This window comes from Pseudopodoces humilis, chromosome 5, assembly GCF_049639895.1.
Source record: "Pseudopodoces humilis isolate 2021_Gansu_Grassland_sample_001 chromosome 5, ASM4963989v1, whole genome shotgun sequence".
In the NCBI taxonomy this organism is placed as follows: Eukaryota; Metazoa; Chordata; class Aves; order Passeriformes; family Paridae; genus Pseudopodoces; species Pseudopodoces humilis.
In genome coordinates, this window is record NC_142204.1 from 26,076,219 (window position 1) to 26,101,499 (window position 25,281).

General features: G+C 44.0%; 1 protein-coding gene across 1 annotated transcript in view; it reads left to right on the plus strand.

Annotated features, from left to right (window-relative positions):
* The window catches only part of GRIN2B (glutamate ionotropic receptor NMDA type subunit 2B), a 206,069-nt gene that overhangs the window by 62,841 nt on the left and 117,947 nt on the right, over positions 1 to 25,281 (plus strand). The window contains exon 3 of the mRNA XM_005527703.2: positions 22,638 to 23,236. Within this exon, the coding sequence (XP_005527760.1) occupies positions 22,638 to 23,236 (599 nt within the window). The remainder of the gene's footprint in view (positions 1 to 22,637; positions 23,237 to 25,281) is intronic.

Consider the following 25,281-nt stretch of genomic DNA (forward strand, 5'->3'; position numbering starts at 1 on the left):
TTAAGGGGAGCCTGTTTAACATTCTAATGGTTAATTAAATCCTTCACTTTTGGAAGCTGGTGTTCCTGGCAGACAAAGGAAGATAAAAGAACCCATTGCATGAGATTACAGTGTTTTCACCTTAATATATTACCGAGTGAAATTTTACTGGTGCAATTCAACTTGAATTTTAACTGTAGATTTTTTTACTTTTATGCATGGAAGAGGGGGAAAGTAACATGCTTTTAGTATTTTTCTTCAAAGGATACTTTTACACATTATGAGTCAGTAAGAGGCCAAACACAGGGTCCTGCTTTTCTTGTGTACCACACCCTTTAATCTACCAGAGGCACACAAGGAGGTCTGGGGGCTTGTAGTGTGGAGGTGGGTGCTGGGGAGGAGCAGTGAGATGCTTCAGCCTCAGAGGGGCCTGAAGGCACAGATTCGCAGAGTGCTGTTTCCATGGTAGTGCTATGGAAACCAGGTTCTGCTGCTCACTGCTGCTCAGGGTGGAATTTCAATGCTTCACACAGCCCTGGTACCCAGGAAACAGCAAACCCACAAACAAAACCCCACCAAACCTGTAGATGCCTCATTAGAGCATGGTTTCTCATTCAGTCTGTACACCCTACCCGCTGTCCTGGGGGAGGAAAGGACGAGCAAGCACAAATCACCTAAAATTAGAGCTTGTTACACACTTGTCCCCCCCACCTCCATCTGGGCCCCTCAGAATAGTTTTGGAGGTTTAAATAAATTTGACCAACTCTAGAATCTTTGATCTGCTGTTATATGTAGGCTGCTAAATGCAGTTTGGAAGCCCCAGACAATGCTACAGTCTGAAAGCAGAATGGCTGGAAAGCAGCCCAGCAGAAAAGGACCTGGGGGGTGTTGGTCAACAGCAGGTTGAACATGAGCCAGCATGTGCTCAGGTGACCAAGAAGGCCAATGGCATCCTAGCTTGTATCAGGATTAGTGTGGCCAGCAGGACAAGGGAAGTGATTGTTCCCCTGTAACTTGGCAGTGGTGAGGCTGCATCTCAAGTTCTGTGTTCAGTTCTGGGCCCCTCAATTCAGGAATGACTTTTGACAGAGAAGGGCGGCGAAGCTGGTGAAGGGGGAGAGGGTAAGTCCTATGCAGCATGGCTGAGGGAATTTGGGTTATTTAGCCTGGAGAAAAAGAGGCTCAGGGAGGACCTTATCACTCTCTAAAACTGCCTGAAACAAAGCTGTAGCCAACTGGAGGTTGGCCTCTTCTCCAAAGCATCCAGTGACAGGATGAGAGGATATAGTCTCCAATTGTGCTGGGGAGGTTTAGGTTGGACATTAGGAGGAATTTTATTGGGCATTGGAATGGACTGCCCAGGGAGATGGTGGAGTCACTGTCCCTGGAGGTGTTTAAGGAAAGACTGGATGTGCCACTCAGTGCCATGGTCTGGTTGACATGGTGGTGTTTCATAGATTGAACTTGATGATATCAGAGGACTTTTCCAACCTAATTGATTCTGCGATTCTGAGTGTATTGCAAAGCGTGGAGATGCAGAGGGCTGAGGAAGACCCAAACCAAGGAAAGCTCTCTTCCACTCTTGGCTTATCTTCATGACCTTCTCTGAATCACTTTGGTTCTCATGGCTCAGTAGAACAGAGAAGATAATGATACCTCCCCATAGGCTGGGCAAGTTTGACTTCACCGGTCAGTGCAAGCAAGTCCCTGACAGATTTGGGCTATTGTGTATGTTGTTTAGCTAATGTTTGGAAAGTAGTTCGAGGCCCCCTGATGAAAGTGGTTAGATAACTGCCAAATTCCTTTCCCCTTCAGATCAATGGCCTGTAAAAAAAAAATTATGTAAAGCTTATACAGGCCTCACCCTCTTGTTCCCTCTGATCTGTGTTTCTGCTGCAGGATGGAGCACTGGCACTGTGATTCAGTACATGGAGGCTGCAATACAGCAATTTTAATAGTAATACTAGGATCATTAGGTCTGCAATACCAGAAACATCCCTTGCACAGAAAGGGAAAGAAAGATAGCATAAAGGTTGATCTTTGATTTTACAACCTTTCAGTACTGGCTGACTTTGACCAGTGTAGCTTGAAACCCAGCAATCAGTTTAGCCTACTTAAAATTTGTCAGTAATTTTCCTGGAATGCTTCTGAGTATATTCCTATGCCAGTAACAATGTCCAAAAACCTTTTGGTTGCTGGAGGCAGAGTCAGAACAAGCCACGAGAGGCAACCTTCTACCATTTCTCATCCCACTTCTGTACCAGCAGTGCCAGTTTTGGACCCTGGAGCTCCTGGATGTCACCTCCTAGGAGCCTGTATCAATCTTAAATTCCCAGGAAACTGCAAGAGCATCCATGGGTCACTCCACTGGTATCTCTGAGCTCTCCCTTCTGCCATCCCATTAGTACAGCACACTGCATCAGGTCAGCAAGAGCAGCCCACGCCTACAGTGAGGCACTGGCTTCTGAGCATGTGCCCTATGGAGTGGAAAAGCACAAAGCTGCCTGTGACAGCATGGTCATGCAAAGTCACAGCTGTGTGGTTGGCAATGCTGTGTGGAGGCGGAGAGGAAGCAGAGAGGGAAGTGTGGGTGTTGAAGGTCCCATGTGCAGGTCCACTGCTCCATTGGTTGCCTTGGGGAATGTTCCTCAATGCTCCTTCTGTGTTTCCTTAGCACACTGTGGGAGCCAGATGGGGACACAGCACCTCACAACTTTTGGGGGCTCTCAGGATTATGGTAATAACAAGCAATAACTTGCTGCAAGAGCTGTCAGCCTTATAAATACCAAGCTTATGACAGTAATGACAGGATGGTCCTTAGTCATATGTTGGGGAGAGGATCTTGGGGGCCCTGCCTGTGTTGTCAGAGCAGCATCCCCTCACTTGTCAGGGATGCAGGCAAAGCTGTGGGCATCTCTTATCCAGAGAGCAGCCTTCCCTTTGGAATCAGCTGCCCCTCTCCCCCTGCAGAGGAATTGCCTTCTGCTTAATAAACGTCTGCTTGTAATATTCTGAAACAAGGAGGCTAATCAAAGGCCCCATTCTGTGGAACAGGGATGCTAAGTGACAAGATTAATTTCAGTAATCAAGCAGCTTAATTTGGACATTTTTTTCCCTTCTTCTGTGTTGCTGATGGAAATTGAAGCAAATCTCATTCTGGAGAGACACTCTTTCCTTGCCTGATACCATCAACCTCCAGTACTGAAAATGCTTGTGTAGGGATGGGAGGATGAGGAAGAAAGAAGAGTAGGAAAGGGTCACTTCGGATAGTGCCGGTGAATGTGTGTGGACTGGTATGAGTGATGTTTCTTGAGCATCTTTCCTCTGGAAAGCTCCCAGAGTGTTTTATAGACTGCATCGCAAAGGCTCCAGTCAGCGCTGAAATGCAGTCATCCTGGCTGGATTGCAGCAAGTCTTTGAAAGGACATAGAAATTCAGCTGGCTAGGAGAAGGCAGGCAGGCAGGAGGCTGTGATACCACCAAAGGGAAATCATTAGACGTGAGGCTGTGTGATGGTGTGGAACTTACCTGAAACACACCTGTGGCTCAAAGGTCCCATCCCTGCTAGGAAGAATGAATTCGTCTTCATCCTTCAGTGATATGGGGCACTGAGGGCCCCTTTCCTCAGCTTCAGGGCTGGTGCCACCAGCACAGCCTCTTACAGTGCCGTGCATGGGTCTCACGCATCTGCCTGGCCACTGCTGCTGCCGTCTCACCTGCCTCATGTCCTCCTTTGGAACCTCACCAGACATGATATCACTGAGCTCTGGTGTCACTGCAATCTGAGAACATGTGTCAGTGATCACCTGGGGGCCTCAGCCCATTTTGTCCAGTCCCTGATCACAGAAGACAGTGGAGTCACCTGGTGAAAGGGTTGGGGAAGAAATGCCAGAAAATGTGATTTATGGTGAGGCAGGAAGAGCTGAGTCCCTGCTCTGGTGTAATGAGGAAGCACTCCTCCTTTATTTGCAAGTTTGGCAGGGGAACACATTTCCAAGTGATGTAGCAGAACTCAGGACTGGGTAAAGCCCTTTGGAGCAGGTAAAAGTGGTGTTTTTCTTGGGGGTAGTTTTATGCTGGCCTAAGGCCGAGGTGTGTGCGTGGGCAGGCAGGCAGAAGTCTAATAATAGCTATTTACTCATTCAAACGCCTGTGATCTGAGGAAGCCTGGACAGGCACCCAGTGGCGTGTGACAGAGCCCTCCAGAGCCAGTGGAGTGGGTTTAAGGGAATGACGTCCTTGCCCGAGGCAGTGAGGTTTCAGGTCTGGCAGCTTTCCATGCCAGTCTTCGCAATCCCCCTGCCGCTGTCAGCGCGCTCCTCCGCTGCTGCCACCTCTCTCGCGTGTCCCCCTCTGCCTTTCACTGCCCGTGGGGGGCATCTTTAACTTGGCTGCACCCCCTGCCATCTTCTGGCAATCAATTTTTCAGGGACAATCCGTGATGTTTTCCTGACCCCCCCGCTCCTTTCCCTCTTCTCCTTCCACTCCCTCCCTCCCTCCCGCTGACTTGTTATTATGTACTGCAGCTGCCCGGAGGATTTTAAATAGACCCATAATCGCACAGCAGCTCCTCTTGGAAGTTTAAATATAACCTCCTTGTTAATCTCGCGGGTGGCAGCAGCACAGCACCTGGGGAAGGGAGGAATGGACGAGCACTAACCCATGGTTTTACATCAGAACTGGAAGGGCTTAGTGAAGTTATCAGGAAATTGCCTTGTTCATTTTAACCAGAATAGTTCTGAGGCTGGTGCAGGGCACAAAACTGATGACTTTTGCAGCACAAAATTATTTTCTTAGTTACTATCCCAAGAGAAGGCTGCCCTGCAGCTGTCCTCTCACTTTCCCTGGCTTGGGCCAGTGTCTTACCTGTGCCCCTGGAGGCAGTGGGCAGCTGAGACTTCAAACCCTTTGCCTTCTTGCAAGAGCATTTGCTGTTTTTCCTGCAACAGTTGTGTGTGTGGTGCTGAAGGAGGTATTTCAGTGGGAGACCCTGCATCTTAATTCCCAAATTATTTCGTGGTAAAAGACTGATTTCAATATCACTTCTGGTTGATGAATTAACTAATTTACCCCTCAGACTGGAGCAGTGTTTGCTTAGCATCATAGTTCGGGGACACTACAGAAGAGATCACAATTAATAATGGATTTTCCCAAAGGACCTGTTCTAAAAGAGCAAATCTAGTACTCACTAGTCCATTAAATGTAGTGAGACACTTTCAAACAGGAACTGTTGCCTGTTGCTTTAACCTAATAGGATCCCTACTCTTCCTGCATCTCAAATGCAGCCATCTTCTCATACAGAGGGATGAGGGATGTGTGAGGGATCATGTCCTAACTAATTCTTCTGCTTTAGCTGGAAGGAGGATCTAGTTGGCTAGGTCAGGGATGTGGGTTGTATTTCCTCCAGTCTGCTGAGCAGGTGCACAGTGGGAATTTTGACACACACTGACACCAGAAAGTTGTTTCTTTATTTTTCCTCCTTTGTAAAATATATAAATAAACCAAACCAAATCCTGGCCAAACCAAACAAAACCCCCCTAAATCGACCAAAAAAAAACCTCAAAAAAAGAAAATCAAACAAAAAGATGTCTTTTAATTGATGTTGAGCAGTACCCAGAAAATAAAGTAAGTACTATTGATGCTAAATTATCTGTAAGTTCTAGTAATCCAGCCATAGTAATTGCTGAGCTGGGGGACTAATTCACAACACATAATTTATTCAGTGAATTTAGCTGTTTTTTTCTGCTCATGGAATATCAATTGTGCAGATCATAATTTTCTCAAATTTATTTGAATTTATTTAGTGAACTTCTTGGAAAATATTTACTCTATGGATTGATACAGGCTGTTTTACTTAATTATGGTTGGTCAGAGAGATCTATTTGGTATTGTTTCTATTCCCTTGTTGAATGAGCACACAGGCACTTCTGTCTTGAATACTTGCATATGAACGTGGTAGATGTACACTTCTGCAAGTTTTTGCAAATTTCCATACATGAATATGCAGATAAAACTCCTATATGGGAGCACTGACAGCAAACAAACACAGACAAGCTAGGCTTAAGTAATTTTGCATTAAAAAAGTGAATTAATATTTTTAAAGGGCTTAAATTACCAGGACAAAAGTAGTATTTTACTGCAAAGTAACCTAGTCCTCAGTAAACATCATCTTGAATGGCAATAATGGAATGTTGAATCAGAACCTAATAATTTTCCTCTTTGCCTTTTTCTGCTGATCAGTGCAATGATTTCCTGTAGTAAAAGGAAAGCTTGGACATTTATTTTATGAAGACTGTTCCTTTTTTAGCTGGCTGTATTCATGTGACCCTTGCTGTAAAAGTGCTTGTGTCCTTCAGTGGGTAGTGCTTGTCTGAATGGGAGACCTGATTTTCTCACTTCCATTAATTACCTGCTTCTAACCTGTCTCCTTAGCTCCCTCTTTCATCTCAGAAAGGAGATGTAGTGCGGCTAAACTGAAACTTTCTAAAGGACAGAACTGTAAATGTTTCCAAATGTTTGGCTCTGGTTTGTGGTGTAGAAGTATGAGAGATCATGTTCATAAGGACATTTGTGCGCACGGAGTAAGTAGTGTAGTGTGATCAACACGGAGTGTAACAGGGAACAAACAGGAAGAACTGGACATTCTTGAGGACCACAATGTAGAAGTAGGCTGAAATGCACCAATGTGAAGTCTTGGACCATGTGGATAGACATGTGACTGTTTTGTAGCCCTGATTTGGGTAGAACCCACACTAGTTCTTAAGGACTTGAACAGCTGAAATTGTTTGGAGACTGCAACACTAACATATTTCTGTTTCTTCTAACTGGTCTGGATGACTTTGAACAGTCTGCTAGTCTGTATGGAAAGATTCTTTGTTACTCCTACTAATTGATCCTAGAAACAATAGGATTATCAGTTATAAGCTAATGAAAAAGAGAAAAAGTGGGAGTATTATTTACTGATGTGATAACTGAGTCTTCAATATGAGACATCAGCATAAAAGGCAATTATATTCCTAGGTGCCAGGGAGGATACTCCCTGCCAAGGCAGAGAAGTGTCAGTATCGTTGTAAAAGTCTCTACTGTAATTTCCTCTGTGTATAATTCTGTGTGTAATTCCAGTTATTCCAATTAAAGCAAAATGGAGCCAGAAAAGTATCTGGTTGGTAGAGAGAGGGGAGAACACACTTTACAAGATGAGAGTAAGACAGTGTAGCTTACCTAACCTGGCAAAATGCAGTCTGAGAAAACAGAAAAGGCTGCCCTCCACTAAAACAAGAGTGAGGTGAAAATACCCTGGTGGCAGTAGTGCTCTTCAAGGTAAAGAGTTGCTGGTGAAGGTATTGACTGGCTAGGAAAGGGCTTCAGCAGAAAGTCATCAGTACAGCAACTTTCAAATCACATGGGAAAGTGAGAAACCTAACTTCCCTCCAGTGAGAGCATTATTGGTTCCTGAAAAGAGTAATATGGAAAGACTCTCTGGGAAACTGGGGCTTGGACATCTCTCCCACACTGCTGTTTCTTAATTATATCAAACCCCATGTAAGCACTCTGTTCTTCAGATTTAAAAGGACCTTAATTCAGTTTAGTTCAATTTTCTTCTAAGGGTTGCTTTAATTTGGAAGAACTGTGTCCATTCAAGGCTAATGTGATTTAATGAATTCATGCTAAACTCACAACTTAAGTTAATTTGGTTTAATTTTCCCAACCATTTCTCTGCAGACAACCCTTAAGATGTAGTAGAAAAGGCAAAGAAATCTTAAGCAGTTCTGCTTGTGATTCAGTTCTAAACTGGAAAGCAGATTTTCTGTCTGCAGAAGGCCTGAAGAAACGTCTGGCCATGTCTAACATGCCTCTCCCTGGAGAGGTGCTGGGAAGGGTGTGAGCTCCCAGGCCCAGTGTCTTGACTGTTTCTGGTGTTTTCCCTCCCTACCATGGGGGCCAAGCAGAGCAGCCTGCTGATACCCGTGTTTGCAGAGTGTCAGTACTGCCCCACAGGAAGGTGGGCTCTGTGGGACAGCCTGTTCTGAAAGGTGGAGCTGGGTGTGCTTTGGGAGTAGCATTTGGGAGTAGATCAAGGGGAGTGTGGGCTGTTTGGCTGTGTGCTACCTGCAGGTAGAAAAAAAAAGTACCTTATTTTAATTCCCCGAACTGCACTCTGTTGCTTATGCTTGCCGGCTTCTAGGAAAGAAAACGCATTTCCCTGTAATGCTGTTCTAAGGGGTTTACAGCTCAGCTGCGATGGGAGGTGTTATTTCTGTCACTGCTATTAGTTGGCGCATCTTTATTTGCCTCTTTCTGGCTGGCACATCGTGGGTGGGAAATCTGTGAGCCCTAATCTTTTGGGCTTTGGAAGGTGCACAAAGGGTCACTGCTGCCAGCCCTGGCTGTGGAGGGCACTCAGGAGGATTTAGCGGTGTCGAGCTCGGAGCACGGCTGCTGCGGGAAGGGACCGTGCTGCCGTGGCTCTGCAAGTTGCCATGGAAACAAAGCTGGATCCTTAATCGGGATGCGTGTGGACGTGAACCCACCGTCTGCTGTCCTTTTGGCCTCACCTTCTGCTGCCCCAGTCCCAGCGTGGTTGTGACTGTCCTGTGCCAAGTGGGTGGGAGGGGAGCAGGTGTGGAGGGACCCTGTGGGGCTGAGGGTGCAGAAGGCTCCAAGGAGAAAAGGTTGAAGTTGTTCCCTGGGTCCTGGGAGTGGCAAACACCTTTGCTGAGGTGGTGGGGGCAAAGGGACCCTGAGGAGCAGGCAGCAAGGGTGAGTCTCCCATGGCAGCTGTGGTGGGAAGCACTCTGAGATATTGGGGTGCCTAGACACTGCAGGGAGGGAGTGAGTCTTGGCATCATGTGTGGACCCTTAGGTAGCACCCAACAAGCTTGCTTGAAAAATGGTACTATTGTAGCATCATAAATTTATCTCAGGGACTATACTGAAACCACTTTGCAGCTTCAAGGACCCAAGGTAATACTTCTGCAAGGTGTTGCTGTGCCTTATGGTCTTTCTAGGTTGTTTCAGGTTAGCTCTGGCACTTCTGAGGTAAGGATGTAGCATTATACAATATAGACATGGTTTTGAGAGGTCTGAAAATGTGAGGAGGCTGTTGCTGGGGAATTAAAGCAATTGCATAGTGCACTTAAAACAAGCTTATGCAAAAATGGGTGAGCAAAGAGATCTCACTTAATGTATTCCCTCTGCACTGTGAGCAGCAGTTGAGAAGAAAAATTTGCTAAGTGAAAATCTTTTCATTTGTAATACCTAGCTCAATCAATATCTAGAGGGGAGCATTTGAGGGAAACCTAGAAGCTGTAGCAAAAGCTCTTGACACCTCAAGAGGCAATAATCTGCCTTCTGAGTTCATAAAGACTGCAAGATAACTGATAAACTCTGAGGAGGTGGTTTGGTGCAAGCTGTAGGATGAAAGGTGTTGCCCACTTGCAGTCCTGAAAAATCTCCTACCAAGATTCACCATCAATTGTGGTATGTCCATATCCCAGCAGGAAAGATTATGACCAGCCTGCTTAAAGTCCTCCTGACACTTCTGTCTGAAATGCTGTTCATGTTAAGTTTAGACTGTAAATGTGCACAGCATCACTGTACCCAGTTAAAATGCTGCTGTCAGGGTTCCCAGAGAAGTGAGGACTTCCCTTGTCCAAGTCCAAGATACACAACTGACCTTGTGTGAAGAAGCAAACTGCCCTGAGAAGGACTGAGTCCAAGACTGGGAGGGCTTTAGGATTAATCTCTGTTGGAACAGACACGCTGGTGCTTATGGAGTGAAATGAAAATCTTCTGGGAATTCAACAACTGATGCATAGCAATGAAACACACAAATTACCAATGGGCTGTGCAAACCTGCCTTCCCTCCCCCAGGCCCCTGGAATGCAGCTAAAGGGGAATGCACAGTCCTTGATTTAGTGTCCTCAGCCCTTCATATAGGAATGGCATATGTATATTGTAAGCATACAAATATGTAAAAGTATTGCTTACTTTTTCTTCCTTGGATATTCTGGAGTTACAGTATAAACAGAGATTCAGTAGGAAGGCCAGTGAGGGATATGTGGAAAGGCCATGTTTTTCCACTGATGAAGGTTTGTCCATAGCCTAGTGCAGAATGCACAGGGAGCCTGACCATATTTTCACTTCCATTTAGAGAGTATGGTAACACTATGAAGTTAGTGGGATTAGCCTGAGGGGCAAAAGCACAGAGATCTACTGTCAGCCTTTAGAAACTGCTGGGTGACATAACAAGAGCAGTTGGACACCAAATGAGCTGTAGAACACAGGCTTGATGTTTTCCATGCAGTGTGCTTCATTCACCGAGCTAGCCCGGTCTGCAAGGCTGCATGCCTTGAAGAGCACCGACGCCAAGATAATAAACGTACATTGTTCTTCAACTCTGCTCCTTCTACTCTTAGCACACAGAAGAGGAGAAAGTCCTGTGAGATAAAGGGGGCACAGCTACTGCTGCAGGCTCCTACGCAGTGCAGACAAATGCCTAGTGTGGGAATGTACACATCCTGAAGGCACTGAGATAATGAAAAGGTTGAACTCCTTGCACAAGCCACCACTCTTGAAGGAAAATTTTTTCATCTCAGTGCCTCTCAGGAGGAGATATTCAGAAGTTTTATATAAAAAAGAGAAAAACCACTTCCTACTAGCAAAAAAAAAAAATTATCTTGAAGGCAGATGACCAGAGTGATGTCTTTGTATTAGCTTTCAGAATTGCTTAGCTGCACCCTGAAATAAAACTTCCTGTGGCTAAACACTTCCCATAAATATTCCCTCTTATGACCCACCTAAAGAAAAGACAATTTTGATTTTGTTTCATTTTTGGTTCTGCTTTTTTTTTTTTTTTTTAACCCAGATCTTCTTGATGTATATTAGTTACATGACTACTTGCCTCCATGAAGGTGAGTCCTGAAGGACTGTATTTTGTCAGAAAGAATAAAGTCTGTTAAAACTATGGCTGGAGTGTTTTCACCCATGGTTTGAAGGCATTTATCTTCCTCTGGTCTGTGGCCAGGGCTATATAGTGAAGCAGCCTGTGTAAATCCTGGCTTCTCCCTGAGAACACTAACCAGGCTTAACTAGCTCTGAATCCATGTGTGGTGATGCAGACACTGCTCTTCAATAAGTCTGGGCTGCACCATCACCTGATTTCATAGGGATCATTGTCAGATGCTAATCCGCTTCAGGTGCCACCAGCCTGCATCAGGGTATAGCTGGCATACTGGAAATGAGACACTTTGCCTATCTTTAGACATCCTGTATGTAATTACCTTTGTACACATGAACATGTGTATGTCTACACACACACACACACACACACCTGCATGCACTGAGAAACCAGGAGCTTCTGAGGAAGACAGAAAATTACTTGGAGTGGTACAAAGTGGAAGGAAAGACAAAACACCACCACAACCTATGGTTCTTCCCTTGCAGCCAGTGCAGTGCTGGACTCAACTTTTTGTTTTCTCCCCTCAAATGGTCATTTGTTCATCCTTTGTCACAGGGCCTGGCCAGGCAGTGTTGAGGCTGAATAGCTTGTTTCTCCCCTGCTTGCTGTAGCCCCTGCTGATCCTTCCATCTACTTCCCACTCCCCTATCGTGCCAGAGTGTGTGGTTAAGAAAGAGGACAGGCAGGAGATGCAGGAAAACAAGATCCATCAGCTTTTCCTTTGAGTCAGTCAAAGAGCTATTTCTATACCTAACACATCTCACTCTGGCTTTTATTCTCTTAGATGCTTTTGTTACTCTTATTATTAATGATCAGCAGAGGCAAATCCTTTCACTGCTCTATCATTCCCTTTCTCTGCTGTGTCGATCCTCGACGGAAATCTCAGTGTCTCATGTGCGTGTGTGATTTTGAAAAAGATATGGCAGTTCAGTCAGCCTCGGGTTTTGTTTAAAAAAGTACAAAGCCTAATATAGATAGAAAAATTTGAATTCAAGTACAAAAAGTATCTTATTTATTATGCTGCCGCTTTCAAGTTATGTCAAGGGCATATTGAATATACAGATATATATTAATGTGCAGGCAAGTATAGAAAGAACCCAAATTCAATTTTGCGTGCTTCAGAACAGAGTTAAGCTGACTGGAAACAGGCTTCTTGACTTTCACCGTCCAAGCAAAAAATAAAACAACTTGTATCACCCTTATTGCAAAGTCAGAGGGACCAATTCTCACTTCCAGATCCTCTTCATCAAATCCTGAGCAGTGTAAATGTTCATGTTCTTAGATCATGGAAGTGGATAGAATGGTCCTTACAGCACCAATCACTGTTGCAGCCATAAATATTAAGTACTTCAGGAACTGTGGGGAAGATTTCAGGCTCTAGTTCTACAAGTCTCCTGTGGTCTCCAGTCTTTTACCAAGAACAACTTCCAATTCCTCGGAGTTCAGAAATGTCTCTTCCATCAACAGGGAGTTTGCCACAATTTCTGCCTCAGTCTCATAACAACGAGAGCTGTGAAAAACAGCTATTAATCATCAGGGCAAAGAAAAGGAATGGAAGAGCTATGATCCCAAACAAAAATAATAGAAAAAAGATAATGCAGCAGCTGTGGATTTGGCAGAAGATGCTGCATATGTTTGGATGGGCATGTGTGCATGCAGGAGACTTCATGTATTTGTGAGTGTTTTTATCTGTAAAGCTGTAGAAAACCTCCTATTGAGTTTTTGAGACTTAATATATAGGAGCTCAAGAAGATTTGAGAAGGGAGCTTCTTTCCTGTCTAAGAGCTGTGTAAATAACTCCATTGGTCTCAGAGTTTCCAGTGGGGATGAGGAGAATCAATAATAGTTTAAAACTTTGTGAATCAATTCGATAAGCAAGACAGACATGACAGCAGCTTCCCAACAGGGGCACTCCTCACTGGTTGATTAGGAAGGAGAGCTGGGTAGAGAGAAGGTAGGTGCAGTTTTCATTCATCCTGGAACACAAGAGGAAAATAATTATGGCCAAAGCAAGCTTTAATGGGGATTGGGTCTCCAAGCATATTGGAATCCTTGTTGTTTCAGCCAAGGACTCTCACAACAGTGTGATATTCAGTGTGATACAGTAGCTTTCCAAAGCAGGGACTTAATCCAGAGGCCTGGTCCAATGGGTCAGGAATCCATTTCTCCTCAGATTTGGAAAGCCCCCAGCTAGATCTAATACCAGAATAAGGTAACACCAGGATGGTGCAGACTGGTATTTGAACTAGTTAGCTCTCCTGATTTGGCAACTCTACTGGACATGAGCTGGAGCTTCCACACAGTGCTGATGAACAGATGCCTTAGGGCCAGTGCATGGTTTCTGTGCCTCCTGTTGCCTGGTGCAGACATACATTTTCTGTGCTAATGAGACAGCTGCTTGCCAGCAGCATGTCCAAACAAAAATGGACCAGGGTACTCTTTCTTCATTTTATGCCCGGATTATTTCATCCTGTTCTGAAAGTATAAGGCAGGGGGTAAAATCCCTCTTAAAATAAAACCACACAGAGCTGCCTTCTTGCCTGGTATACAGAACAGCGATTTGACATTCCTCCTGTCCCAGCCCTTGCTGTGAAACACAGGTTGAAGTGAGCTGAGGTGAGTCAGGCTTGGGAGAGTTCAAGGCAAGAAGGAATTGCACTCTGAGCAAGCAGCACCTTCTTTCCAAAGTGATGGAATCTGATCTGGAGGGTGTGGTGGAGGGAATTGTGGATACTCATGGTCTCAGAAAGCTGTGAGTATGAAATGGCTGAATGCTTCAGGTTCAGGAGGGGGAAAGGTTGGCTCCCTTCTTTCCATGTGGCCCCTCAGTCCCTCTCCCCTTCTCGAGCATCTCTGTGGTCCCAGCAGGCTGTCAGGAGATGAGCCCTGCACTGGATTTAGGTAGTGATGTCCAGTGCCAGTCTCTGGAGCTCCTACACTGACAGCCATGCCGTGCTGTGCTGGGCCGTGCTGCGCCTGGCCATGCCTTGCTGTGCTGTGCCGTGCTGTACTGTGCCGTACCATGCCGGGCTGTGCCGAGCCATGCCGTGCTGGGCCGTGCCGGGCTTGGCTGTGCTGTGCCGTGCTGGGCCGTGCTGGGCTGTGCCGTGCTGGGCCGTGCTGGGCTGTGCCATGCTGGGCAGTGCTGGGCTGTGCCGTGCTGGGCAGTGCTGGGCCTGGCTGGGCTGTGCCGTGCTGGGCTGTGCTGGACCTGGCTGGGCTGTGCCGTGCTGGGCCGTGCCGAGCCATGCCGTGCCGTGCCGTGTGGTGCCGTGTGGTGCCGTGCTGTGCCAAGCTGTGCCAAGCCGTCGGGATGCCGGCAGTCAGGAGCTTGTGGCCTCGGTGGATTTTCGTGTGCACTGTTGCCAAGGAAACTTCACTGCTGAACTGGGACCAGGGCGATGGGGCTGAACCGGCTTCCACCTCTCTCTCTCTCTCTTTTCTTTTTTTCTTTTTTTTTTCCTCCTTTGGGATATATTCAGAATATCAATTATGACTCTCTTAGAGAAGAGGCAGTCAGGTATGAGGTAATGGGAAATCTGGCATCTGTGCAATCTAGACCTCAGCTCTTGGTTTTGTCCACTTGATAGAGAGCTCTCCTGTTTTAAGTGAGTGTTTTGTTTCTCCTTCGAGTAACAGAATTGCCCATTTACTGCTGTCCAGGATGGATGAGGCTGAAGCCTTTTATTGCTCCTGCCTTAAGGAAAGCAGAGGGCACATCTACACAGACTTTGTGTGCAGCTGCTCGCTCATTTGTACTCTAAGGCAAGCCAACTCTGATCAAAAGGGTATAAAAATTATATCAACGTGTTAAATATTATCTAAACTGGTTGATAATACCAGCCTGTGAGAAAAGATTAAATCCTGGCACAATATTACTTTAAACTGACTGCCTTACCTCAGATGTAGTCTGTCCATCTCAGAGCAGAGTCAGAGCCAACTTCACTCTGCTCAGAATGGCTGACTGGAGCTTGGCATCATCAGGACTGCAGGTGCCATCTGTTAGGACAGAGAAAACATCTAACAGCTTAGCCAGCAGAAGGTTAATGATTAAATAAGCAAGGCAGAATTTGAGAGAAAGGGGGTATCACTGTTTTATGAGAGAAGAGGAATAGAGGCACTTAACAGACACACTCTGACCTGTCTGCAGATGGACCATAGTGAGAAGAGATCTTAAGCTCCTGAGAGGCTCAGGGGGCATTGGATGCAATGCTGAACTTCCAGGACTAACCTAAATTGACTCTGTGAACCTTTGGAGGTTCAGCTCATACGAAGGTTTGCTCTTAGTAAGAGCAAATGATGATGAAATGGGAGAGTGGTTAATTTAGAAATGATAAAAAGAAATAGTATTTCACCCAGGATAGTTGATTGGCGAAATTTATTCAATGACATCTTGCCAAATACTGTGACTGGACTTTTTTTAAAGTGCTGGATAGTTTTATGGCTGCTATTGATTAATAAGGCTATACCAATGACATCCCATTCAGCTTACAGTCAAAATTCAGTCCTTATTCTGGAGGGTAAGACAGCCAGAGAAGAAGAGCCAGGCAAACACCATGATGTAATCAGATGGATGAGTAATGGGGCAGTCTGACTTTCATTTGTTTTGGACTGGCAATGTCAAGATACTAAGCCAACCTAATGGGCTCCTCTGAGCTGGGACAGGGAAACTGGTCCTGGGCTGTCAAAATTGTCTGCATGGTATAATGTCACCTGGTGAATCTACTCAGCGTGGCCAGTGGTCTAATCCATCCATGTACTTTCATCAGACAAGGAAATACACACCTACAGAGGTGAAAATGGAAATGTAACAATCCTGGTGGGAAAACTGTTTATCCTGGCAGCTTGCTAACTGCTATTTCTCCTCTGTGGGAAAATGCTGGCATCCATGTCTGATGATCTAAGAAGCTGGTACAACATACCATCATATATTAATCTTCTTTTACCGGTCATTGTTTATAAAATTCACAAACTCTACACCCTCTCTTCAGCCAAAAAACTGAATTTCTCTGAATTGTATATGTCATTGTATATGGCCCTGATATGTTTGACTCTTTCATCTTTTTTATTAACTGCATGTGGTATGGAGTAAAACAATACCAAGATCTAGATTACAGAATCTAGGTTATCTTGTGTTTCCTCTGTTGCAAAGTCTTTTGAACAAATTATTTCTGCAGACCCTTAAGTGAAAAGTGGAAATCACCTCTTTTCAGCCCTTGAGTCATCTTTAATTGAAGACCTTTTTGTTGCAGCTCTTAGGAGCTCCTTGGTGCTGAAGCACTTGGACTATTGCCCCTGCGTTAGGGCTCTGCAGTAGATCTGTTTCCACTGCTACAGAGAGATTAATGTCCAATCCATGACTGGGATCTGTGTATATGATGAAACATATGTGTAGGTAATGTCATTATACGTGTGAATTTGGTATATTTGTTATATTTGTTATCATTTACCAGGGTAATAATTGAACTGTGCTAACATTTCTAGATTCTTCATTGAAATTAGGAGCCTTCAGAGATTGTGGCTTCTAGAGAAGACCCAGAGAGTCGACAACCATTCTCCTAATTAATTTATCACAGTGTATCCTGTCTGTCTTTCTACCAGTGACGACATTGAACTGTGTCTCTTGCTATCACTCATCCACCAATTTCTGTAACCATCACCTCTGAGCTGTGTACCCTTCTGTCAAATAAGTCTAGTGTGTTCAGTACTTGCAAGAACAAGGGAGGGAACTGATAAATGATATGGTTATATAAACCACATTTGTTCATCTAACAAATTTGAACTTCCCACTGATAGCACTTTCCCAGGGCAGCTTGGAGGATTTTCACTAAGAACGATCCACTCATCAGTGAATCAGAACATGGGAAAAGGATTGCAGGAGGTCATCTGCTATGCAAGTCAAAATAATTAGTAACACAGGGAACCTATTTCAGTAAAACAAGAAAGTTTTGAAATTCTATTAAATAGAATAAACTAGGAAGAGTCATTAGGAAATGACACAATCCAACGTGCTCCAACTTTTTGTTGAGTAGGTTTTGATGTGAATGTATTTGTGGAAATGTGAGTGTGTAGAAGTGTGTGACATGCAGAGATTCTGTTTTAGATGCCAATTCCACCAGGAGGACATAATATTAGGTCTGTAGTGTCACCATGTTCTCATAGTCTACTGCAAGCATTCAAGAAAAGACTCACACAGCATGATACAGCATGTAATATAAAAGCCAGAGTTTTATTGAGTTGTTGAAAACTAAATAAAAAATTAAATTTGGAGAGAAAAAACCAAACAGACAGAGGATCCTGACTGTAGGCTAGCCTGAGGCAGTAATGGATTTGTGGTAAGATAAACAGAAGTAAATGAACACTTAAGCAACAAAGATCCTGATTTCCTGTCAGATATGTTATAACAAACGGGACTCAGATGTATAGAAAACTTAATTATATGACGCTGAAGTGTTGTGGCATTTTCCATCATGAGCAGTAAAACTCCCAGTGAATCAAGTATCCCACCAGGACTGTGACAAATAGGTGCACAGTGGTGTCTCAGTTTTGAAGAAAAGAAATACATAGGAAGGGAAATGAAAGCCTATGTTTTCCCAGAAGTTATTTGGTGCTTGCTCACTCCTTTTTGCACCCCCTCACCCTCCAAACTGTGTGGTAGACAGGACTTAAATCTAAACAAGAGGCACCCCTGTGTGATTTGGCTGTTGGTCATAGAGTAATTTTGCAAATCAAGACTGTACTAAAGACACATGAACAGCTTTCCTTCTAAATCAGGAAAATGAGAAGAGGGCTTTGGAAAGTGGCCTGGGTCATTAGGATCTGATAGGATCCCCCCTGTGAGCTGGAAAGGAAGGGCAGACCCCAGTTGTTAAATTATGGTTGCGCAGGAAGCCTAATGAAGCAGCAAATGGGGTTAAATATACAGATGCTCCCAAAAGCCTAATAAAGAGGGGCTACTAGCCTAGCCACACAAACTGTATTTGTCCTGCATCTGTGTGGAGGCAGCAGAGTAGGGTATTTTGCAACGACATGGTATATTTCTCAAAATCCTGGAAGCAAACAAGTGCTCTGGACTTGCTCCTTACTCGAATTCCTTGTGCATAACTTGACACACCTTGCCTTTGTGGGGTCTGGCACTTTGACTGAAGCAAAAGGAGCTTGCCACCCCTAGCAAAAATGCGTTCATGGACCAGCCAATAGAGCATGGAGCACAGAACCAGATTACATTCAGGTAGGCTGTACAGAGGAAACAGAGCATGCTGATCTGCTCACTCACCAAGTCAGCAGTCAATACCATGGCTCAGTGGAAGACTGGCCAGTTCCTCAGCATAAGTGGATCACTGCAATGTTTTTTGGGATCTTGCATTCCCCTGCTTTGTGCATGTTCCCCAGCCTGCCCTATGCTGAGAAGCAGTTTTGCCCGGGATTGTAAAATACTGTTTGTGAGGCAGTAATTGCATTTGCTTGCCTGGGGAATCTAGAGTGCCTGTTAGGAAGGAACTTGTGAGAAAAACTCCCTGGGGACCTCTCCTGCCACATCTGAGGTAAATGGCTCATTAAATGGCAGTGATTGGTTTCAAATGGTGCAGCTGGAGGAGGGCTTCTGGGAGAGTCACCTGCAGCCTTGCTAAGGATTCACGTCTTCAGTGAGGTGTGGGTCAGACCTGGCCTCTCTGCGAGTCTGAAGAACTTTGAAGCATTGGTGATAGTTCTTGACTGTTCTGTAAACCTTGTCCTATCTCTGCAAACCCTCTTCCATCCACCTAGGAACTCCCTAGCCACCAGTCTCCAAGAGGAGACTTCATGGTGAGTGTGTTTGTACCTTCACTGTGTGCAATCCAGCCTCCTTATCTGAAGGGTTAAACATGCAGGAGGAGGAGGAGGCAATACTTGTCCCAGCATCGGTAAACTCAAGAGCAGATTTTCTGTGGGAAGCCATCTGTCAGCTGGGGAGTGGTGCTGTGTCAATTGATCAGCTCCACCTCCAGCTCAGCTCTGCAAACTACAGATCCCTCACCTTGTAGGGGGGCAATGGGGGAGTACTGGGATCTCTTGGAGCTTTGAGATCCTGTAATGGAGCCTCTGCTCTTTCAGACTGTGTGGGGGACATCCTGCAGCATCTTGCTGTCTCTTGCAGCAGGTAGTGATGGAAAGCCTGAGCTTGCAGGTGAAAGGGCTGTAGGAAAAAGACAAGCTTTTTTTCTGTAGCCAAGGGATTGTATTTCACCTGGATGATGTGCAGTGTAAGGGACTTTTCATTAAAGCTTGACCTATCCCTATCCCAAATTTAATCTGTCTCTCAGTAGCAATGCTGAACCCTGTTTTGGCTGTTTTGAGGTAAAAAAGGAAGATGGAAAGTGGAATGAAATTTTTTCAGGAGAAAAATAGAAACTTATAATGTTCTGTAAAAACCTGTAATGTGTGGAAGGATAAAATACTGCTTTTTGGTTTTAGACTGTAATAAAACAATAATAATTCTGTAGGGTATATGTGTGTAAAAATGGTAAAACTGCCTTAGATCTATCTCCTAATTTAAAAACTGTCACTGTAACACTACCGTGAGGTTACATTCATACTCTGATAGCCCCACTGTTCTGTATCAGTCTTTTTTCTTGACTTTTCATCAGTCATGTGCAAAAACAAGATTGGGAAGAAAATTGTGACTTTTGGACATTTTTCTTAGCTTGCTTTTTGTCCCCCCAAAAAGGCAGTGACTGGGATTTCTATCCAACTCTGTCAGCAGTTCTCCTGATTTATTATGAGAGGGACATTTTCTTCTCTACTATTGTCTGTCCTTCCTTCTTCACCCCTCTCTGACTGCTGAGTTGGTTAGGGAATGAAGAACATTTGGCTAGCCCAGCTACTGGGGTGATTAAGTGCCAAGAGACATCTTGGCAAACCAAAATCTGGACTGGCTTGCACCTCCTTAATGCTCTCATTTTGAATATAAGTTGCTTCTTCTTGCTGCTTCTGTAATAGAAATGCCAACAGTTGCTCAAGAGCAATTATTGCATGCACAGCCAAGTGGCCTGTGCTGTTTGATTTAAAGTAGGGTGCTTCCATTTCTCAGTAGAGTGGAATTGTTTTGCTGGGTTGTGATAAAGCTATCTATTTGGTGTATTGATTTTTGATGTTCTGGTACACTCTTGTTAGTGAGGAGCTCTGAATTTTCTCCCCGAGTCTTTTGGGGCTGAATTCCCTTCAACAGTTAGGCAGTGCACTCATGTGGAATGAACTGACAGCAGGCATTTTAGCTTGACCCTCTTTAAATCACTGGGAGGGCATTACCTCCTGCACCTTACTAGCGTGCCTACTGACTCCTGAGAGTGTGTGTATGTAGCTTTAAAATAGTAATGGATTTACCATCAAGTGTTCCCTATTTGTCACTGAGGAAGCAACCAGACAAGACTTCCAGACAAAGTCAAATTTGTGTCAAATGTTCCTGTAATTCAATAACCAGGCCCTTCAGATCCTGGACTCTCTGCTAGAAATGGTGAAAAATTGCAGTCCGTTCAGAGGCTCTTAAGCATAAGTGTAGAAAGGCTCTTGTTGAACTTAATATAAAAATAAATACTAGTCATCGGTGTAGCTGTCTTGCCTTTTCATGTTGCAGTAAGGCTGAGTCTTCACACTCTAGCATTCGGTTTGCTACCAGTGGCTTTCAAAGGCACTGTGCAATGAAGGGTGTTGAAGATGCTTGTTCAGGATTTTTTCTAAATCTGGCAGATGCTGTGACAATAGTTTGATTATTTCCTCTGTCTTTTCTAATTTTCTGCATAAACTTTAAAGATATAAAGTATCTTTTTATTAGAAGAGTGGTTTAGGAGCACAATTCTGAGAGAAGGGGGTGAATTCCAGTGAAAAAAAATGAGGTTTTCAATGTATTGAATGTCTCCAGTTGCTGCTCCTGTTTTTTTGTGTTTTTTTTTTAACTTGTCTTCAATTTGTTGTTGAAATTGTGTTGTGCTTTGTCTTTTCCTTTTTATTTTTGCATACATTTATTTTTCCACTGAGCAAGGAGCAGCCCTAAGAGAACTTTCACATGTGGGTGGTGAGCTGTACAGAGTTTAATCACCAAACCTCATAAGAGAGGCATGGGGATCTGGGAGCAAGGACTCTTTCGTATGGGATGTGACCCCTAGGGAGCTCAGGAAAGAAAAGCAAGTTTCTTAAGGCTGGGTATGGGGTCAGGCCTTTATTTTTTATTTTTTTTTTCTGGAGTTGCTGAGCTATAGCATATTTTGTTAATATAGGAAATGGCTATAGGTAATCAAAACCATGACTAAAGGATGAATGGGTGATTGATTAACTACATCCCTGCTGAAAAACAGCTTTACCTGCCAGGCGGTAGGAGACTTAATTTGGTAGAGAGATGTTCTAAAAGTGACTACCTTGGGCTAATGTCTTGAGGCACAACGAGTTTTGCCAGGTCTCAAACTCCTGAGTACGTCCTTTTGTATCTCTGGTCCAATTTTCCAGGCTTATTAAAAGAAGGTGGGGCTGTTCTCATTCCTTAAAGTGGTGTTTGGATTTGGAGAACTTTCTTATTATAATGTGAATCTCTTCACAGAGAGATATAATTTAATTCTGTGGGGTTTTTTTATTTTTTTTATGTTATTGGTGTTTTTTGTTTTTTTTTTAAATAATCTAATCCTACTCTACAGAATTCTGCAGGAGTTTGCAATTGATTTTAAAAGATAGAAGATAAATCCCTAAGAGAGCGTATTGGCAAATACTTTTTTCCATTCCTTTCTTTCATGAATAGGGCAAAAGCAGGGATTTGCATTTTTCTGGATCTGTCATAAGCTGAAAGCCTGGTATCTGGTGAAATCCCGGGACGAAAAAGATTTACACTATGCCATAGGAAAACTGAGATCTGTATAAAACTCCCTTGGAGTCTTTGAGCTTGTAAAGTGGTACAAGTTCTGATTTTTGCAAAGATGAACTTAGCATAGTAGAAGGATATGAGAGCAATACCAAGAGAAATACTGAGCTGACATTTCTCTAAAACAGTGTCAACAAACCTCATCATAATTTACAAATCTCTGTTTTATTTTAATGTATTTTATGTTATTCTGAGACTGAGCCTTCATAGTTGCACTGAGAACTGTACAGAACCCTGCTGCTGCTTTCTTTGAGAGGAGCTAGCAGTAGAGGTTGGCAGAGCTGTTTGTATCCAATGATTTTGCCTACTCTATTTGTACTTTGGTCTGGATACTAAAACCAGAGTATCCCAAACTCAGTATCAAAGTGACTGTCCCAAAAATCAGTATCAAAACTGCTGTGTATCCTGTTTATCCTACATATAACATTATGATAATCCTGTGATTAAAGCTCTTAATTTCATGGAAGTATTTTGTACATATTCTGTTTTTCTGTCCTCACTTGTGTACCGCTTGTTCTCTGTCTGTTAGAATCAGTCCTAACAGTTGAAACCTTTAAGTAATTTTGGCAACCTGCCTTTAAAAATAAAGTAAGGACAGCTGGTCATAAAAAGGATTTTACTTCCTTCTCACTTGCTTCACTTAAATTTTAAAACATTAAAAATCTTTAAGCTCTGGCCAAAACATGAAATAAGATTCTGACAGTATGTCTACCCCTTTATGCTCAATGGATTGACCATGAATGATGTTTATTTCCTTTGACCTATTCTTGTTTTCTTTTTTTCTCTCCTCCTCTCTTTGACTTCCTATTCTAGGATGAGTCATCCATGTTCTTCCAGTTTGGCCCATCAATAGAACAGCAAGCTTCTGTCATGCTCAACATCATGGAAGAATACGACTGGTACATCTTCTCCATTGTCACTACTTACTTCCCTGGTTACCAGGACTTTGTGAACAAGATCCGCAGTACCATTGAGCACAGCTTTGTGGGTTGGGAACTGGAGGAAGTCCTTCTGTTGGACATGTCCCTGGATGATGGGGACTCAAAGATCCAGAATCAGCTCAAGAAGCTCCAAAGCCCTGTTATCCTCCTGTACTGCACAAAGGAAGAGGCCACCTACATTTTTGAGGTGGCCAACTCAGTGGGTCTGACAGGCTATGGTTACACGTGGATCGTGCCCAGCCTGGTGGCAGGGGATACAGACACGGTGCCATCTGAGTTCCCCACCGGGCTCATCTCTGTCTCATATGATGAATGGGACTACGGTCTTCCTGCCAGAGTAAGGGATGGAATAGCCATAATCACCACGGCTGCTTCTGATATGCTGTCTGAACACAGCTTCATCCCTGAGCCCAAGAGCAGCTGTTACAACACCCAGGAGAAAAGGATTTACCAGTCCAACATGCTTAACAGGTAAGGGAAGGAGCTAGGCCCCAGCTGTACAAAAGGGTGATCAAAGACAACCTCTGATACCAGAATATTTCTGCCAGGGCATGTGGTGCTTTGGGGCAGCAGATGGTGTTGGCCAGAACCTGGGCAAGGGGAGGGGAGCTGAGGGTGGAACTCATGTTGCTGTGCATTGTGAGTGCCAGCATTGTCACCTGCTTAGAAAGCCTTCATATGACACAGAGGGCAAGTCAGCAAGAGGAAGAGGAATAATGAAGGCATAGTGCAACAGTTTGAATGTGGCCCTCAATGCACAAATTTTTGCCTTTATAACAGCATTGAACTTCTTGGGGTGTCTTTGCATGACTGGGTCTGCACCTCTCCGGTGGGTTCATGCTGCAAGTAATGGGAATGTCTGTGTTGAAATCTAGAAGGCACCAGTTCTGTTCCAGGCACTAGAACTATGTGAACAAGTGTCCCTTATGGGTAATGGTTGTGCAACCTACCTGGAATAGTTTAATGGTAACTGTTGTCTGAATGCCAAGTATCCTTCAACTGCTCATTAGCCCTGAAGTACAAGATAGAAAGAAGTGCAAAGAGATGTGGAGAACTAGAACTGCAAAAAGAGCTTAGAACCATCAGCTCTGCTCAGATCCTGCTTCATACTCAAAGCCTTTAAAGACCTTGGATGTCTTAAGAATCTGGTTTACCTCAGAGGAGGGCTTGTGCTGTTCACTCTGCTCTTTGGCACTTCATTGGCCATTGTCTGCTGGGTGTTTTGGGTACCCTTCTCTCTTGTGTACTTTATGCAGAAAGCCTTGTACCTCAATTAGAACAGCAAGTTTTACCAGATTGAAAAGACTATTTAAACATAGGGAAAACCTGTTTGAATAAACATCTTTTTATCCAGATTAAATTTTTCCTAAGAAACAGTGCTAAGACATCAGTTTATAGGCATAGAGGAAGCTTGTGGTGGAACAGCACTCTGATTACTAAATGTTCCTTTTTATCCCAGATGGAGTTTTAGCATGTAGCAAAGCAACCCAGATAATTAGACATGGAATCCAGATGTCCCCTGACCTGCTCAGCTGTCACTGTCCAGTGTTTTACGTATAAAATCCTTGGACATGTTAGGTCCTTTCTAGTAAGGAAAGGAGAACCCAGGCAGCAGCCATCAGGCCACACAGAGCTCAGTGTCTTTGTTCATTTGTCATGTTGAATCACTGAGCAGTGCAAATGTGATGGATTGATCTGCATGCTGTGACCCCTCACTGTTAGCTTTACTAGGCAGACAGAGAGACTAAGGGACAAGGGAGCAGATTTTTGCTTTGCCTGAATGTTGGGGACTTTAAGAGAAAGAGAGCTTTATTTATTAAGAGAAATTGAGCTTTGGCCCAGTATCTTACCCATATTGCTATTTTTTTTTTGTCTCTATGACCCACTGGCATATTACCAGGTATTATTTCTTTTACTTCCTCCTCCCCATGCTGGTTTTCCTCGATGCAGGCCTTGAAACTACCAAAGGTGCCTGAAGCTTTTATCTCTTTCGTTCCCAGCTAGGCTTAGGAGTAAGGGTTTTTTCTGCTCTTTTGAGTCATCACTGAAATAATTAAACAGGGAAAATATATTTAGTGTATACAAGTGACATCAAGGCAGGCTTTTGTTCTACCTTTCCAAATGAAGAGGGATTTTGGGGGGAGCTCCATTATGTCTTTTCAGCAGTTATCTAGAAAACAAAACGTTCCCTGCTATATGATGCAGTGTTCTGCAGAGACTTTCTGCCAATGAGTTCTGTTGACTCTCTGTTAGCCTATGCATAACATCACACCCGTATAGCTATGCTGCTTCAAGGACCCAACATAATCTTTCTGCAAAGCACCTTTTTGCATTGTTAAGAAGTTCCCAGCTCAGAGACTCCTGAGTGTAGATGTGACAGCACTGTTGTGCCATGTAGATATGCCCTGAAGCCTGAGCACCCCACATGAAAGCAGTTCTTGTCACTTTTGAAGATCCTAGCTTTCTTTTCACCTTTGTGGCCCAAATCATGCTGTTTCTGCTCCCTTGTCTGCTTT